This window comes from Ambystoma mexicanum, chromosome 7q (assembly GCF_040938575.1).
Source record: "Ambystoma mexicanum isolate Mex_15411 chromosome 7q, UKY_AmexF1_1, whole genome shotgun sequence".
NCBI lineage: Eukaryota > Metazoa > Chordata > Amphibia > Caudata > Ambystomatidae > Ambystoma > Ambystoma mexicanum.
The window spans coordinates 1,166,152,588-1,166,172,414 of NC_090941.1; the positions used below are offsets into that span (position 1 = coordinate 1,166,152,588).

Consider the following 19,827-nt stretch of genomic DNA (forward strand, 5'->3'; position numbering starts at 1 on the left):
CTGACGTCTCTAAGAAGTCACACTAGCAGCTGCACTGCCTCAGAGGTGTTGTTCCTTTCCTCTCCTTCCCCCAGAATCTCACTGTCTCCAGAGTGCTGGTTCTCTCTAGGCTTGACTACTGCAACAGCCTCTTTCTAAATCTGCCTGCTTCTACTCTCCGCCCTCTGCAACTTATCCAGAACAGGACTGCAAGACTTATCCTTGGCCTCAAGACTAGGGATCGTATCTCTCCAGGACTTAAATCTCTGCACTGGCTCCCAGTGGCTGCAAGGATCAAGTTCATAACCCTCTGCATCGCCCACAAGGCCTTCTGGGGCCTGGGGCCACAATACCTTCAACTCTCTCTCCCTAAATATCTTCCTTCTTGAGCTCTCCGCTCATCTGCCTCCAACTCCCTCAGGGTCAGTCGCTTCTCCAAGCAACGTGTTGGTGGTAGATCTTTCTTCGGCTGGTACCTCCCTCTGGAACAGCCTCCCTCCCTCCCTTAAACTTGAGGAGAACCATCTCCGGTTCCGGAAGCAGCTCAAAACCTTCCTCTTTGTTTCTGCCTTTTCTCCTCCTCTCCTCTGCTGACCTCCTGGCTGTAACCTGAACCTGCACTGGCTACCTGGACACCCTCAGATCTCGGGCCCAGGTCTCGCCCCCACCAGCGTCACACACCTGCACTGCCCACCTGGCAGCCCCCACACTTGGGACTGTTCTGTATCCCTACAGTCCCCATACCAGCCTGACACCTGATGTCTGCACTTACCCATGCACTTGCTGGCCATTACTTACTTATAGTTATATTCCCATGTACTGCACTGTCCCTGCCACCTTCCCACGCACTTGCGTGATCTGAATGACACCTGGCCTAGTAGGATCGTTTTGTTCCCCTCCCTTGCCTCGTCGTGCCTTGAAACACTTGTGTATAGAGACATTATAAATGCCATATCATATCCTAACCTGGTCAGGTGGCCTGTAGATGGTAGCCACAGCCAGAGAGAGGGCAGGAGAGAAAGAGAACCTGCAGACTAGGCATTCAAAGGAGGAATAGGTCTGAGTAGGGATGATGGAAGCAGGGATCCACTCAGGAGAAATCGGGGCCACCCTGCCTCCAGCCCTGTTGGGCCTGGGTTCGGAGAGGATCTTGTAGCCCTCAAGGAGGAGTGTGTCAAAACTCGTGACAGAGCTGGCCTTCAACCATGTCTCGGTAGGAACGAGAATATCCAGGTCTGTGAGTTTAGTTAGGTGGCAGTTATCGGAGGAGTGTTCGACAGCAGAGTGAGAGCTGAGAGTTGCCACATGGAGCAGGTTTGCCACTTTTGAAAGACTTCTGGGGAGAGTGTTAGGGAGAATTCTCAAGAATGTGCTAATTTCCCTTACCTTTTGAGACCACCAGCAAATTTTCTGGATTTCTAGGATTTTAATTTTTACCTGGAAAGAGTTTGAGCCTGTTTTGCCACTCTTTCATGTATTCTGATGTGTGTTTTTACTTTTGTATTCTTTGGATATGGAGTTTTAAAACAACTCCATAGGCATCATCTTTTTCTTGTGCGTCATACAGCACCTTCAGTGCAGTGGCTCAGGGGTGTCTTTCAGACTCCCCAAGGTTTAAATACCTTCTCTGGGACTGACTACTGTCTCCCAGAGCATGTATTACTAGTCTTTTTAAATTTACAGACCCAGCACACCCTATCTTCTTATAGAGTGCTGGGGTGGGTTGCCTAGCATCCGCTAAGTCTAAACACTCATGTAACAGTCAAATATTACCCTTTCCCACTTGAAATGGCTGGTGGAAAGGGTTTAGAACAAACTACCACGATTTTTCCAGACCGCGACCGAAAATTCGGGTCAGCCATGTTTTTTTTTGGAAAGGTCCTCCGTGTTTGTCTTTGCGTGCCAAACCAGGTTTGGTCCCTTTGTTCATTGGCAGGCTTCAGTGCTGCGTCCTGGGCGCTATCAACAAAATAAAAAACCTTTCTTCCCTTACCTTCTTTCAAAAGTGAGCATAACGCCAACATGGCTTTCTTGCATTGGTTCGGTATTCAAAATGTGTGTTAGCAGTCAGTGGTTGACTATGGAGCATCCCGTGGTTACCGGTATCCCTCTATGCATTAGCTCGATCTGCTGCCACTTCTGCTTCTTCTGTTGATTCCTGAATGTCTGGTAGCTTTGTTTGTGTTCCTGTGTCCCTTGCTATTTAGGAAAGGAGCATGTCTTGCTCCTCGAGCACTGCGGTGCGCGCCAGCCACCGGGACTAGGCATGAAATAAGGAGAGCTTCTCTCTCCCATGGGACAGTTTGTCAAAACACTGCTTACTGCTGCGCGACCTCTGCACTTCAGGTTTTCACCTTTGAAGACCCTCTCAGGACCGACATCCGCTTCAAACACAGCGGCGGCTTCGGCGGCTTCGTTTCTCTGCTTCTGCTGCTGCAACTGGCAACCTCTTCTACTGCTTCACCTTCCTGCTCTAATGGCCAGCGGTTTTAAATTATTTAAAAGTCCTGCTCAGGTGTCGGTCGTTAGAATCACGATACTGAATACTGCAGTTCTGTACCTCTGACCCCCCCTCTTCCTCGTCCCAGTACTTGGGGCATTGTGGGACTCCAGTCCCCAATGTTCTAGTTACTTTTTATATCAAAGGCCTCAATTTTACAATAGGCCATCAAAACTAGGATCTCTAGGGAAGTTATAGGGTTCTCCCAATTCTCCTGATCCGAGTCCCCTCTCATGTGATCTTCTCTCAGAACACCACCCAGAGGGTCAGGAAGCGCCTGCCTTTCCCTGGCCACACGAGAAGGGTCCCAGGCCAGTCATTTTGGTATAACCTCATCTGATTCAACACATACCCATGTGTCCCCTAATGTCACTGGTTTTCACGCCCTCAATTGGAAATTGTGAAAGGAAATCAACATTTACCTTGTTCTTCTCCTTTACGTTTTTCAACCGAAAAGCAATAGGGCTGTACATCTAAAATCCAGTGCATAACTCTAGCATTGGTATCTTTTCTTAACTCAACCACTTAGGGGGGAGCATAATCAGTAACTAGGTGAAATGTTCTACGTGTTGTGATGAATCAGAGATGATTCCACCAGAAAACCTGTCCTGGCACCATTCCCATGTGGCCAGGAAAGGCAGACGCTTCCTGATCCTGACACTGGCGGTGGTTTTCTGTGTGCCGATCTCATGGGGGGAGGGGGATTAATGCCAGGAGGAATGGGAAAACCCCTTAAATAACTTTCCCCGAGAGACACTACTATCTTAGTGGCCTCTATTATAAAGTTGAGACGGTAGCAGAAAAAGGTAATTTGGACATTGGGGACTTCAAGTCCCACAATGCCCAAGTAGTGGGAGGAGGAAGAGGGATTTGGAGGCACTAGCCTGCAAGGTGCAATATGGGGAGTATAAATGGCCCCCTCGGATGCAGGCCATTAGGAGAAGCAGAAGTTGGAATAATTGTCGAGACTCCACGTTGCAGTGACAGCAAAAGCTGAAGGGATGCCGAAGCCACTTCCCGTTTTGTGAGGATCTCTACCCTTAAGGACCTAGTATGCAGAGGATGCACGGCAGGAAGCGCTGTTCCAGAAAGCCTTCCCCATGGTAGCTTAAGGTTATGCGGTGGGAACCATTAATCGGCAAAGCTTTCACCAGAGTAACTTGAACTCCGATGGCAGGCGAGCACCAGAGTGCCTGTGGCATGAGGAACGCTTGTCTCCCAACTGGCGCAGACCGCTGGAAGCAAAAAGAAGCAGCTTTCCGTGCAGCCGGAAGCAGAGAAAGCAGAAGTGGCAGCAGATGCATATTCAGCACCTGGTGAGTTCACTAGTATTGTGTGACACTGGAACGCTCCGTAATTGCCCGCTGGCCACTCTTGGGACGATTGAATACCAAACTAATGTAAAGAAACTAAATGGCATATGAAGAATAACTTTTCATACCAATCTCATACAAAGAAGCTAAAGCGGCAGAATAAGAACATTGGAAAAAGAAAAGCAGGATATAATTGTAATTACAAAGTTCAAAGTAATTACCAACACCAAAAGAGGGCAATATTAAAAGAAGGTAACACAATCTACCATTGCCAAAGCCAAAATATCGTAATTAAGAAGCAAGCCAATTGTAAAACAAATTGTCATAGAGAGGAAGATGCAATAGTTGATAAAGAGCCAAACATTCATTGTCTAAGCCAAAGAAGAGCAAGTGTGATAAAAAGCCATTATCAGCTTTCGGTTGATGTAAGACCGGGAAAACCAGAGTGGTAAAAGAGCTGTCCTCCTGAAAGAAAGTATTCAGGAGGAGAGGAGCATAACCTGCATTGCATGTGGCATAAACAGAAGTTGTTTGAAGTTAGCATTACCACAGATGGACTTGTAGTAGTGTTTTCTACCCCTGGCAGGAGAATATACCAGGGCAAGGGACTTTGTAGTGGTAGACCTGGCAAGTGAGTGAACCAGGTAGAAGTCATTGAAGTTCTGTGCTGTGGTTAAAGACTGTGAAGAAGAAAAAGTGGCATGACCTTTACAGTATCTTGTGAAATCATCCTGACCAAACATTGCTGTTTCTAAAGATGAACTGTGGAAATGTTTTTGTTTCCTAAGAAGTTGTGTTGCACTCGTTGCTACAAGTGGAGAGACAATGGGCCTCATTACGAGTCCGGCGGTAGGCGTGCCGGAAAAACCGGCAGGCTGCCGCCGGACCCGTATTACCATTCCACCTCCGTGATTGCTGGAATCACAGGTGCATTACAACCCCGGTGACCCGGTAATTCCGGCGGCGGAATTCTGTAAATCCCCATTCCCATGGAGTCCCATAGGACTCCATGGGCACCATGGAAACACAGGTTCCGTCTATGACAGAGCCAGTGTTTCCATGTCTGCCTGCAAGCGGGGGATGTTAAACCTACCAGGTCAGACCTGGTGGGAGTGACACCTCCCGCTTGCAGGACTCTGAATCAGCAGGTCCGGAAACAATGGTGGCAGCGGTTTTACCGCCACCGTTCTTTCCAGACCGGCAGGGTTGTAATGAGGCCCAATGAGTTGCTTTTTCTTTTGAACTGTGTGCAAGTGAGAGACCTTTGGACCAAGAAGAACCTTTTCATCCGAACTTAGTTGTAGAAAGGAACTTTCCTAATTTTGAACTTTGGATACAAATTCCTGCTTTGAATCTGGGGAAGGGGATATAACGCAGGTTACAAAGAGAAATAGTTATTAAGTTTATGTTAGAAATAACTGTGATATTTGTCCTATTTGAATTGCCATGTATTTCTTTCATATGTTTGTATGTTTAAGTGTGAGGGACAGATTGCGAGTGTAGAGTGTTTACTTTAGTTTATTTTGATAGGCAGGTGAATCCTGTTCAGCGTAGGGATAGTGAGATGTTTATCAACCCTTTTTAAGTAAATAAAATGGCATTTTATGAAAAACCTTTACAAAGTTGTCCAGCTCACATTTCTAAACCCTCACATCATCAAATAATATGTCAAATAAGTTATAGCCCATTTGATGGCCAGGGCTTCCAGTTCAAGAGTGGCATAGTGTTACATCTGGGGGAAATAGCTTTCTGCTAATGTAGAGGATTGGATGTTCTATACTATCGTTTACTGATGACAATACAGCCCCAAGTCCAGTATCTGATGCACCTGTCTGTAGGATAAAGGATCTATTGAAGTCTGTCACCTTCACTACATACGATTTTGTTTAAATTTTTCAAAACATGCTTGGGGCCTCATTATAACCATTGCGCTGACGGAATGAAGGGTGCCGGTACGGGACCGGCCCCCTTCATTCCGGCAGGGCTGATTACAACCTTTCCATCGCGGCACCCGGATCAGACATCTGGTCAAACCAGATGTATTTTCCGGGTCCCGTGAGGGGAACAGGGAGGTAACAACGGGACACTCATAATGTGCCCATTGTTACCTCCCTCCCCATTCCCATTGAGCCCTAAGGGGGCTCAAATGGGAATGGGGAATGGTTCCTGCAAGGAGGACTTACCAGGTCCTCGTATCTCGGAGTAACCTGGTAAGTCCCCATTCCGGGAACCCGGTAAAGGAGGCCGGTTTGGAGGCAGCCATGGAGCTAACAGCTCCATGGCTGCCTCCAAACTTGTAATGAGGCCCTTGGTCTTCAGAATGCCATTTATGTTTTTGGGGTTCTGCATGCCTAAGCTTGTCTGTGAGAAGGGAAGTGATAGAAGCAAAATTAGGAATTAATCTTCTGTAGTAACCCACTAGGCCCAGAAAGGCTTGTAGTTCTGTCTTAGGGCCTCATTACACGGAAGGTGGTAATGGTTAACGGCCACCGTTAATGGTAACGGTGACCGTTAACCATTACCGCCTTACTACGAGGTCCCTTAGCGGGTTGGTGCTTTAACGCCTGCTTTTTGCAGGCGTTAAAAACCAACCCGCTAAGGGACCTCGGAGCTAATTACGGCACCGCAAAATTGCGGTGCCGTAATTAGCGCCTTCCCCATTCCCATAGAGCCCTATGGGGCAGAAATGGGAATGGGGAAGGGCAATGGCGGAAGGGGGATTTACCGCCCCACCAACCTTGGAATGGGGCGGTAAATCCCCTTTCCGCCAAGGCGGTGCCGGTAATTTACCGGCATGGTCCAGGGTGCTAATAGCACCCTGGATCACCGCCTTCCGTGTAATGAGGCCCTTCCTTAGTCTTGGGATCCTGGTTTTTTTCAACGGCTCTCACTTTTTCAGTTTGGGGTTGAACTAATCCATTTCTCACAGAGAAGGCTAGATATTTTACCACAGATCTTAACCTTATATAAATGTGACACATGTTAAGGCCATGTTTTACTATGTATGATGATATCATCAATGTAGGTGCCAAAGAATGAAATGTATGGTCTAAGCACTTGGTCCATTAGTCTTTGGAAGGTAGATGGGGCCCCATGCAATACAAAGGGTAAAACCTTAAATTGAAACAAACCTATTGGAGTGGAAAAGACTGTCTTCGGTTTGTCTATTGGGTTCAGTGGTACTTGCCAATAGCCTTTCGTTAAGTCAAAGGTAGAAAGATATACTGCATCTCCAAATCTATCAATCAGATAATATATCCTAGGCACGGGATAGCTATCAAACTGTAATACATCAATGACTTTTCTAAAGTAAATACAAAACCTCCATGAATTATCAGGCTTAGCAAACAGCACAATAGGAGAAGACCAAGTGAAGGCTCAATAATATCTGCTTTTAACATGGCTTCTATTTCTTCTTGAATAATCTGTTTTCTACTCTCTGAGATTCTATAATGTTTCTGATGAATAACATTTCCTGGGAGAGTATGGGAGATGATATATCCCTTTTTACTCTACCTGGTTCAGCCTTAAACACATCAAGGAACTGTTGTAGGAGGTCAATCAGTAAGTGGTAAGTCAGGACAAATTAATGTATTGGTATCATTTTCTTCAGTTAATAAACTGATTAATATTACTGAAATATTTTGAATAGGGGCTTCTTTCTATTACAGTAAACTAATGACAAATAGGGTTTTTTGTTTTTCTGTCTGGTTGAGAGACGTTATAATTGAAAGGTCCCATCTGTTCTAGGATTTCATAAGGGCAATGCCACCTAGAAAGCATTTTATTTTCAGAAGATGGAAGCCAAACCAATACCTTTTGACCTACAGAAACATATATTATCACAGCTTTCTTGGTATAGTATTCCTTTTGATGTTCTTGCATTTGTACCATATCAGTTTAAACTATATTTTGAGCCGCTGTCATATGTTATTTCAATCTTTGTGCTGTTTGAGATAATGGGATGGTAGCCCTTTCTCTTCCCAGGTTTTATGTAACATATCTAACACATTTCTAGGTTGTCTTCCATATAACAGTTCAAAGGGTGAAACAACAGTGGAAGACTGACGAGTCTTCTTAATGGCAAACAGGGCCCAAGCTATCGTAAAGTCCCAGTTCTTTCCATCTGTTTCCACCGCGTCTGATTAAATCTTTCCACTAATCAGTCAGTTTGGGGATGATAAATGGATGTGTGCAAAGTTTTAATCTGAAGAATTGCTTTAACTTCGACCATCAGCATACTTATAGATGTGGATCCTTGATCTTTAAAGATTTATTTTGGAAATCCTATCCTATTCTAGAAAAAAAGGGATTAAATACTATAAAATCGGTTGTGATGTGTTATTTCTTAATGGAAAGGCCCAAGGGTAACTGGTTGCATAATCCAAAATTACCATTATATATGTGTTCGCTAGCTTTGAGGTTTTTAAAGTACCTACTATATGCATTCCTATCTGTGAAAAGTAAACCTCAATAATATGTAAGGACTGTAATAGAACTGGAGGAGGAATTTGAGTACCGTTTTTTTGACATAGGGCATATGTACTGACGAAATCCTTCATGTGAGCATAAATCCCCAGCCAACAGAAGCTACTTACAATTTGGGCCTGAATGTTTGCCGATCCTTAATGACCTCCTGTCAAATGAGAATAAGCCATTTCCAAAACAATGGGCCTCATTATGACTCTGGCGGTAGCCATGCCTGTAAAACCAGAGCCATTTTTTTTACTGGTACCCAGCAAAGGGGACTTGCCGGGGCATTCCAGCCCCGGTGAACCCGGTAATTCCCCTTTGCCGGGTGCCGGTAATAATGAATCCCCATTCCCATTTGAGCCCCCTAGTTGTTACCAGACCAGCAAACTTGTAATGAGGCCCAATATTTGTATAGCTTTTGGGTATTACAATTTGTGACCTGGATGTACCTGTCGTCCTACACATCCTCTATATAACAGTCCAGACTTTAGAAAAAAAAATGGTCCGGTCTCTTCCCGGCCCTCATCCCCTGATATTGCTTGAATGAAGGGTTCTGCTAACAATGGATCATTTTTCTTTTTTAACAAAAGCAAAGTCAGGAATAATCTCTTCCTCCTTATCAACATTGGGTTTTATTATTGGTCCCACCGGGAGCTCTATATCTGCTTTACCAAAACCCTGACACCCTCTCTAAGTTTGGTCACTGGTTTTAACTTCTCTAGGTTTTGGAAACTGAGCCTTCTCCAATATTCCTTAAGCTATTCTTTATCCAGCTTTGACTTGATATGCTTTCTTCCCATTATTTGGTATCAATATTTTTATATTACAGGGTTCGAAATTTAGATTAGATGAGTAGGAGCTAAAAGATGCTCTTGTGCGACAGGCATCACCCTGTAGGCAGGAGCTACCGCAGGTGAACCAGGAGTTTTCAGAAATGCTCCTTTAACTTTGTCCATTTTGTATGAAACATTGGGCCTCATTACGAGGTTGGCGGAATGGGTTTACCGGCACCGGTAATGGTGCCGGTAAACCCCTATTACGGGGTTCCCTCGCGGGACCTGGAACAGACGTCTGGTAAAACCAGACGTCCTTTCCGGGTCCTGCGAGGGGACCAAGGAGCTAATAACGGGCCCGTTATTAGCTCCATCCCCATTCAACCCTATGGGGGCTCGAATGGGAATGGGGAATGTTTTTGTGAATGAGGAATTACCGGGTCCTCCAAGGTTGGAATGACCCGGTAATTCCTCATTCACAGACCCCGGACACGATATTGGAAGCAGCCATGGCTAATAGCACCATGGCTACCTCCAAACTCGTAATGAGGCCCATTGTGTTTAAATGTATATTAGATGTTTTCTAATTCTTCTGTGTTAACATTCTCAAATACTCAGTTAATGTCACATTTACATGTTTGGAAGGTACCCGTTGGCCTTAGGAGCCAAAAGGTAGCACCTGGTAGCTGTTAGTTTCAGCTAGAAGCAGGAGCTAAATAGCTCCCAGCTCCCCTCAATTTTAAATCCTGATATTAAAATTATTTTCTCCTCTAGAGTCCGGATCCGTTACTCCAGCCAATACATCTTAGCCATGCCTGTCTGATATAGGTCCCTGTGGTAACAGTAGGGTGTATGGGTTGGTACTTGGCATAATTCTTAACAAATAGGATTCTCTCTGCATACATTTTGTTGTGCCCACATCTAATGTAAGACTATGGGTCTCCCTGGCAGCATTAACTGTGTGATATCACTACAGGCAGTAGCATTATGCATTTATATTATGACCCAGCGTTACCCGACACTGGTTTAAACCCGTACATAAACTTGCATGCATTCAATTTGCACTATATTTCATTCAATGCCTGTGGGCCTGCAAGCTTCAGCGCCTTATAAACAAACAAAAATAAAAAATAAATAAAATGAAATTCAATTTCCAATTTCGTTTTTCAATACAAAGTGGACTGAGCCTTAAATAAATCACATTTTACTTTATTTTCAATGTAACTAAAGGACAACAGGACATAGAAATATAAACACCTGTGCCCCTGTCTTCAAATAGCATTTATCACAATTATTTTGCTTTTGTCCTCCCATATTTGACCCTGATTAATTTGGAGGGTTTGGGCCTCATTACACGGTAGGCGGTAAGGGTTTACCGGCACCGGTATTTTACCGGTACAGGTAAATCCTTACCGCCTTACTACGAGGTCCCTTTGCGGGTTGGAGAATTTAACGCCTGATTTTTTCAGGCGTTAAAAATCCAACCCGCAAAGGGACCAGGGTGCTAATTACGGTACCGCAATTTGCGCCTTCCCCATTCCCATTATGCCCTATGGGGCAAAAATGGGAATGGGGAAGGGCAATGGAGGAAGGAGGAATTACCGCCTTCCCAACCTTGGAATAGGGCGGTAATTCCCCTTTCCTCCAAGGTGGTACCAGTAAATTACCGGCATGAACCATGGCGCTAATAGCGCCATGGTTTACCCCCTACCGTGTAACGAGGCCCTTTGTCGGGGTTAATTTACCTCTCCAGATGTAACTTCATATAGCTTTTTACCAATATGTCCTACCTCAATGAAACTTAAATATTCTGATAGTTTTTGGTGATTGTATTAGTTTTGGACAATTTCGACCCATACAAAACATGCAATGCCATGCATAGTTTTATGTAATCTGATAGAAATAATACCTATCAGTACTATATCTGATCTTCGATTGACTTCAAATTTGGATATATACCTGAAGTCTGGTAGTAGGAGCATCTGAGCCGAAGGACTTGGATATACTAAATAATTTATTTTTGTTGCCAAGTTACGAGACCTGGAGGTGGGGTGATCCTACAAGGCCTGTACTCTGTCTGATTAGGTTTCTGGTGATCAACAGTTTGCCAGATGTAGTGATCTGACCAAGTAGCTGTCTGGCAGTGCCTCATGTCACCTTTCAGCAAGAGTTGGGTAGAGTATACTTCTCCTCCCCCTCTCGCTGGCCTTGAAGAACTCAAAGGGATTCCATCTGCTCAGCGATACGACGACAAGTAAGAAGAGGGAATCTCTTTGGCAAGGCCAGAGAAGGGGATTGAATTGTCTGCAAGCTGGCAGAATCGGTAGCTATTCTACCCCCACCTGCCACCACCCACCGCTGTATCTTAAATAGTGGCATTCAGCCATCCTGCCAATATAACATGCAGGGAAGCAGGGGCATATGTTTGCAAGACAAACAAACACTAATCCCCCTTGCTGCAAGACACTGACTATCCACCTCCAGTCCTCATCCAGTTTCATTTTGTGCACCGTATAACACCTATAGCATTGACTGTTTTTGGCTTAATCACGCATGCCTAGTCTAATTCCGCTGCACTTCATATGATAAAAAGTTATACGATGTCTAGTTGTCGGTATAAGTTACCACTGTACCTCTCAGTCTAAATATCCCTGCCCCGCGTAATATATCGAATCTGCCTATCCCGCACAACAAAACCATAGCTATGTAGTACATTCTTTTTTCTCTCATCTTAGCCTTGTACACTACTTGTTACCTTCCTCCTATTGTCTCTGATGATCATTGCTTGAATATTATGGCAACCCCCGCCACCAAATTTGTTTACCCCTGAGCCTTCCGATGTATTATTTACTACGTAGGCGTGAATACCCAAGATGCTAGCACCGCGTACGGCGACCAATCTGCAGACTATCGTGTTATCTGTGCATTTTACTGATTTTGCGTCCGTCCTAGTGCTCACCACCAACTGCAGCTTAGTTGTCCATAGCTCTCCACACCATTTATCGCGCTAGCTCTGCATATTGTAAATAGCATGCATTACCTCACACCTTGCTACTTACTACTCAACACCTATTGAGTAACGTCTTACTTAGCCTGTCTTCGTTTATAGTGTCAACATTGTGTACTGCATTAACTATATTGCGTATTCGCACTGCATCTTGCTTGTACTGTATTGCATGTATTGCGAAACAGCACATATTGTGTACTGCTTTGTGTACATTTTGTACTGGACAGCATACTGCCCATATAGTGTACTGTAGTGCATGTACTGCGAAGTGGGAATCGTCACTTCACAAATTGTTATGTCCACGCAATGTGTCCAACCTGCCCATTTTTACAGTGTCCCTGCCAGTAAGAAACCACATCATGCATAATATACTCCGTACACTCCCATTTAGACTCACTATTGCCAGGTCTGACATTAGGCAACCATCTGACCCTGATCAGATGCAGCAACAACTGTGGCAAAACCTGATCCCCACTACAGTCATAGGCTCCAGGATCAAAGCCACCCCCTTCCTACCAGCACTGAACATCAACAGGCTGGATGCCACACTTAGGCTGACCCCATTCCTACCCAATCTATTCCCAGTTCCACCATGGAATAACAAGGGTACGCCATCTAACCCCACTTTCAAAAGGAGCACCGTAAGCCTCATTACAGGCCCACCAACCACCTGCCCTAATTTTAATGACAGAAACATCAGACTCCGCTACAGGCTCCCACCGCACCCCCTGGTCGCACCTCACAGCTACAATGTCAAATATGGCCCTAAAGTCTCAAGTAAACTCCCCAAGGGATTTACAGACACTAAACTAAACCAAAATAGACAAAACACTAACCAGAAACAATCTATAGCTAGCAATAGTGAACTGACTCTGACGGACCATCCGGCTTTGCTTTGCTCCGACATTACTGTCCCGCTCATTGCTTTGCTTTGTAAACGTCAATTGTATATTCTGTATATTCTGATCGCAATCTGTTGGTACCAGTGCGATGATTTGTCATACCTGTAACTTTCTGTCAAGATATGCGCCCGGTTGCCTTTGGGCCTGGTCTGCGCTATATAAATAAATAAATAAATAAATAGCCCTCTCAACAATCTGAAGCAGTCCATCAAAGGAGCCTTAATAAACGCCAGGTCCCTTTTAGCCCATGCTACTGAGATTTCAGATATCATTTTGTCCAACAACCTAGACTTCCTTGCAGGAACTGAATCCTGGCTGCATGCTGCAGCAGGCCCTTCACTTGTACTAGCAGTCCCCGATAATGACTCCATTATCAGAGCGGACAGACCCAATTCCAGAGGAGGAGGCCCCACCATCATCTTCAGAACTGCACTAGACATGAGAATAGCTCCCTCAGCTCCCCTCTCATCCTGCAAGCTTAGCTCAGCTAAACTCCAAATGTCGCACAAACGTACCACCACAATCCACCCAATATATAGGCCCCCCAGGCCCACAGGCTCATACGAGGAAGATATCATGACACTACTTGCAGACAATACCAAAACCACCTCGCAACCCCTAATCCCAGGAGATTTTAACTTTGGCTATAACGATCCTAACGACCTCCCAGCAATCTCCTTAGCTAATGTCCTGACTGAACATGGACTCATACAAAAAATCACCCAACCCACTCAAGAGAAAAGAAGGACCCTCGATTGGGTAGCAGATCTAAATCACAATGCACAAGATTCTACCTCAATCATGGACAGACCACTACCTTCTCTCCTTTGAGTTTAGCATTAATAATCTACTGAACAAAACTTGACCATGGCACCTCAGGGTCCTACTAGAAAGAAACGTAACATCACTGCCGAGGCAATTCTACCTCTAGTAATCCCTGTACTAAGCGCACTACCAATCACGAATGACCCCAACCTATTGGTAGACGCCTATAATGCATCTATAGCCATAGCTATAGATATAGTCGCACCGCGTAAAATGCGCAAAGGGAAACAAAATGCGCAAAGGGAAACAAGAGCGCACATGAATTCCTGGTTCACCCCTGAATTAAAGACGCTACGAACTGAAAAGAGGCAACTTGAAACACTCTGGAAAAACACCCCCTCATCAGAGAACAAAACTAACCTAGCTAATATTACTGCTAAATACAAAGACGAGATCATCCGCACTATGCGGGACACCTTCAACAATAGAATAAACCAAGCAGGATCCAGTACTAAAGAAGTCTTCAACATACTGAGAGAGCTGGAGAACCCTAACCCACCCATGGAAACATGTGTAAAAGACAAACCCTGGTGCAAAAGCATTCCAAATGCGCTCACCAACAAAACTGCTGGCCTTCAGACTAAAATAGCAGACAAACGGCATCAACTAAGTGATTCTGCTTCAACTACACCTCCACCTGCCACCCCATCGCAACAGCCTACAGACTTTAAATTCACTAATGTATCTGCACAACAGATATAAAAACTTACAGCCTTGTTGAAACCTTCTAACTGCCAGGGCGACAGCTGTCCAGCACAGATCATCAAAGACGCATCCAGAGACCTGGCCCCATTCATTACTAAATTAATCAATGCATCATTCTCTCGCAGCACTGTACCAAGTAACCTGAAGGAATCGTGGGTACTCCCTTTACTCAAAAAACAAACGATAGACCCCACGATCCCCACTAACTACAGGCCCATCACCACTGTCCTTTTCTGTTAAAAATCCTAGATAGGGTTGCGTACTTGCAAATCCAAGACTATCCAGAGACCAATAAACTCTTGGAAACACGGCAATCTGGTTTTAGACCTCAACATGGGACAGAAACCGCCCTTGTCGACCTTAAAAGCCAGATTGACGAACTTAAAGATAAAGGAAGCCTTGCCATCCTACTCCTCCTTGACCTGTCGGTAGCATTTGACCTTGTAGACCACAAGATACTCTGTGATGACTTTGCCACGGCAGCTCACTTCTCTAGGACCGCCATCAGCTGGATTCAATCTTTTCTCAATAAAAGGACCATGCAGGTCTTCTCGCCTTCTGCAACTGCTGACCCCATACACATCACCTGCGGCGTGCCACAAGGCTCTTGTGTTTTGCCCACTTTGTATACTATCTTTACAAAGCCGCTGTTTGATAAACTGGTCCGTCTGGGTGTCACCTACATACACTATGCAGATGACACCCAGATGCTCCTACCATTGACAGGCATTTATGACACAGATGTACATCATGTGAACGAAATCTACACAATCATTCAGGCATGGATGGCTGTCCACAGCCTCTGCCTGAATGATGACAGAACGGAACTCCTCCTGGTTGGCTCCCCAATTAACTTAAACAAATGAAGCCCCAATTACACCACTATCAATATAGATGGGAACAACATCCCCATCGCCAAAGATGTAAAAACTTTAGGCTTTTATCTCGACGCTACCTCCCCAACCTAACCAAACAAGTGAACATGACTGCATCAGCTACCACTTACACAGGCAAGTTGATAAGGGCCTGCAGGCCCTTGCTGTCAACAGAAAGCTGTCTCATTCTAGCCGGGGCACTCATACAGTCCAAACTGGACTATTGTAATGGTCTCTACTTAGGTGCGAACAAGACCGTGCTCAACAAACTACAGATAATGCGGCACAATGCTCTTGGAGCTGCCCTAAATATACCAAGAAGAGAGCACATCTCAGATACCAGAAAACATTGCAAATGGCTTTCCATACAAGAAAAAATGTAACTCAAAACTCTATTTTACCCATAAAGCGCTGAATCACACAGCCCCTCCTTATCTCACTGAAAAATTCACATTGAGATCCTCCACTCGAACTACGAGATCTTCTAACACCTCCTGTCTAGTGGTCCCGAGATATCTAAAGAGATCAGGCGGTCCAAATTTCCCAGTCATGACCTCGCAACTGTGCAACACCCTCCCTTCCGACATTAAATGAATCCGAGTATTAGCAAACTTCAGGAGAAATGTTATCTCTTGGATACTCAGTAAGAACTAATCTGGTTTGCTCCTCATGTTTCCGATCACTAAACTGTAACTGTACTTATCTATCCATCCATGCATGTATGTACTCTCTGTTGTATTCATTGTAATCTGTAACCGTTATCTTATTTCATGAGCGCCCAGATACCCCTGGGTCAGGTGCGCTATATAAGTAAAATAAACAAATAAACAAACTAGCAGAGCTAATGGTAGTTCTACCAGTAAATGTGTTGGACCTGTTATTGCCGCTGGAACATTAAATGTGTTTTTGTCTCCTTAAGCCATCATCTAAATCGGAGTAAACTGGGGAGAGTGACTCGCTGCTCTTCGAAAGATCCATTCATATCTTGACTGTATAGTTTATAAAATAATGGCTGTAATTTTTGCTTCTTTCTGCAGAACCTTTGCCAAGACCAAGATCCTGAAATAAAGCCCAAGACAGAAGAAGAACAATCCTGCAGACGATGAACAACTCCAACTCTGTAGAGCAATCCCCATCCTCTGTGGGGAAAGCCAAACAACCTGCGCATCTATGAGAATCTACCTAAAGGAGAACACATTTTGTTCTGCAGTGTTTGAGGGATGTGGTTTACTAGCTTGTCTTTTCTAATCATACACTAGAGCTCTGACATTAATGAAAAGCACAATGAGGTGTTGAGTTTGAAAAAGTATTTAGATCTGTGCAAACATCTGAGGATCAACACTGGGGGGAAGCCTTCTGTGTGCACCTGGCCAGGTAATCACTGATTGCTTTTGAGTTTTGAGGATACATCTGATCATGAGTCATAATGAGGGGAAGCCTTGTGAGGCTGCAGAATGTGGAAAGGACTTTAATCTGACATTGCCTTTGATAGAACAGCCAATACTATATCCTTGTACAAACTGTAGCAAAATCTTCAAAAAACCCTCCGTTCTCAAACGCCATCAGAGGATACATGCTATTGAGAAGCCCTACGAGTGCACAGAGTGCAACACACTCTTCAATCAACCCTCAAATCTGAAACGCCATCAAAGGCTCCATACTGGGGAGAAGCCCTACAAGTGCACAGAGTGCAATAAAAGCTTCACTTTCTCTTCAGCTCTGAGACACCATGTAATGATCCATACTGGGGAGAAGCCCTACACGTGCACAGAGTGCAATAAAAGCTTCAGTCAGTCCTCCGCTCTTCGAAGCCATCAAAGGATCCATACTGGGGACACACCCTACATTTGTACAGAGTGTAATAAAGGGTTCAGTCACCCTTCAGCTCTGAGATGCCATGAAATGATCCATACAGGTGAGAAGCCCTTCACGTGCACGGAGTGCGAGAAAAGTTTCATTCGGTTCTCACAGCTTAAATCCCATCAAAGAAGCCACACTGGGGAAAAGCCCTACAAGTGCACAGAGTGCAACACACTCTTCAGTCAACTATCACATCTGAAACGCCATCAGAGGATGCATACTGGGGAGAAGCCATACACCTGCATTGAGTGCAAGAAAAGCTTTGTTCGGTCCTCACATCTTATATCCCATCAGAAAACCCACACTGGGGAGAAGCCATACAAGTGCACTGAGTGTAATAAAAACTTCCTTCGGTCTGCGAATCTTACATCCCATGAAAGAACCCATACTGGGGAGAAGCCCTACAAGTGCAGCGAGTGCAAGAAAAGCTTTGGTCGCTACTCAGATCTGAGAAGCCATCAAAGAATCCATACAGAGGCGAAGCCCTACAAGTGCAAAGAATGCCAGAAAGGCTTTATTCGGTCCTCTGCTCTAAGAAGGCACCTCATGATCCATACTCCGTAGAAGCCTTACGTGTGCAGAGTGGAAGAGAAGCTTCCGTCAGTCCTCCGCTCGGAGCAGCTATCAACGATCCATACTGAGGTCAAGCCTTAGGAGTGAACAGTGTCGGAAAAGCTTCAGTTATTTTTCATCTCTAATAAGCTTTAGGAGGCTCCATTCTGGGTAGATGCCATGCAGGTGTGCAAAGTGTTAACTGCTGCAGAATTGGAGATCCCAGTCAAGAAATGGACCACAGCAATGGATAGCGGGAGAACCGGTTATGCTTCCCCTTAGATCCGATAACCCACGCGATGATCCGTACCTTGAAAAACAGACATGCCCCATAAGACTCGCAAAAGAGAGGCTTTAAAAGCATTTAAATTTCATTTCACTGACAATCAGGACTTAAATGGCAAAACTAAAAATGCTCTAATAGTGCACATCCATTAACAATAGTGGATTGGCTACAATGCTAAACGCTTAACTCAGAAGCAATACATGCTCTCCTATTCCTTCAAATCCTGGGAAATAATCAGATCTTGCCAAAGCATCTCTGAAAGGAAATATGGGCTATGATTATCCTGTGAAAGAATGAGGTAATAAAAGAAGGACATTCAACCTTCACTGGGGAAGACCTGAAACTCATGGCCCATGAAATAAAAAGGAAGATCTTTGTAGAAGACAACACACTGAGAAGGATCTACAGAGTGTTATAGGAAGTAAACAGAAGGCTAAAAACGCCACCAGATATCCCGGAAGTAGAACTGTTTTAGTCCAGATATATATAAAGGCCTGTAGATTATTACAAGCAATCTAACTCGCTGGATGCAATATAGCAACTTTATTGCCAAACTCGTCAGAAGAAGATGAGCCAGAAGCCAATAACCACAAAAGAAGTCGCAACAAATGCCTAACTTTGGCCAAGCACAAGAACATTTCTACTCCAATAGAATAACACGGTTGCCCATAGAGGCTACCGGCTGATAACATGTCCTGCTACAATATACAAACTGTACATTGTGATACATTGGGGCAATACAAACCAAAGAATCGCAGCAAACGGGAGAAAAAAGAATGTTGGTTTGTAGTTATAGCACATGTGCATGTAAACCTACTTGTGGATTTCTGTAATAGAAAGCTACCTGAAAGGCAATGCAACGCTGCCGGGGGGAGGGGAGGTTTCACTAAATTAATCAAGTGGGGGAAGTGAGGACGTAGTGTGAAGATGGAATAGGTGTTCTTTGAAGAGCAGCGTCTTCAGTTCCTTCCTGAAGAGCTAAACAGAGACAACCACTCTCATGCATGCTGGGAAGTTATTCCAGATTCTGGGAGTCTAGCTTGGGAAACTGATTGATGCCCAGACTCATAACCCTCACACTTATAATGTGCCCTCTGCCCTTGACCATATCAAAATGAGGTTGTAATACTACAATCGGCACAGAGGTATATAACTTATAGCGCTAAACTAGCTCAAGAGCAGCAGAGTACTTTCCAACAGTAGGGGGCCAGCATTCAAACAGTAGCGCAGTACTGTTGGTGGAGGAGAGAGGGATTTTTATTCATCTGGCAGGTCTTGTTGAAAGAGCCATGATTTTAGTCTTATGTGGAACTGGTGGATGGTGGGGGCATTTTGAGACTCTATCGGGATGAGTTCTAGATGGTCAGGGCGTGTCAGGAGAAGGACTGTGAGTTTTCTTTTTGTGGGCTAGCTTTGACTCCAGCCTGTTCACAGTTTTCCCACGTGTGCACAAGAGCCTCCAGAGGTGTGGACTTTGGCCGCCAGGTATGGTGGTGTTCTGTTTGAGACTGCTTTGTAGGTGATACATGGAGTTTTGAACATAATGAGGAGCCAGTGAAATGTGCTAATAATTCCACCAGGAACCTCCCTGGAGTCCGCCAATTTGCAAAAGAAAGTGCACACAACTTTGGTTATTTAGTAACCTAAGAAGACTAGAAGTACCAGCTCTTCCATCAGTAAGCCTGTAACCTTAAATGTACCTTTGCACAGTGTCTGTGTTAGAGGTATGGGGCACCAGAATTCGGCTTTGAATACGTATTCAGCGGAATTCCAGCTG

The 19,827-nt window shown here is 44.7% G+C and overlaps 2 protein-coding genes across 2 annotated transcripts in view; one reads left to right on the plus strand and one right to left on the minus strand.

The window, feature by feature from the left end:
• The window catches only part of LOC138528729 (zinc finger protein 271-like), a 507,619-nt gene that overhangs the window by 184,241 nt on the left and 303,551 nt on the right, over positions 1-19,827 (minus strand). The window lies entirely within an intron of this gene.
• Positions 1-19,827, plus strand: part of LOC138528821 (zinc finger protein 271-like) — a 163,303-nt gene that overhangs the window by 10,165 nt on the left and 133,311 nt on the right. The window contains exon 2 of the mRNA XM_069640712.1: positions 16,390-17,773. Within this exon, the coding sequence (XP_069496813.1) occupies positions 16,769-17,773 (1,005 nt within the window). The 5' untranslated portion in view covers positions 16,390-16,768. The remainder of the gene's footprint in view (positions 1-16,389; positions 17,774-19,827) is intronic.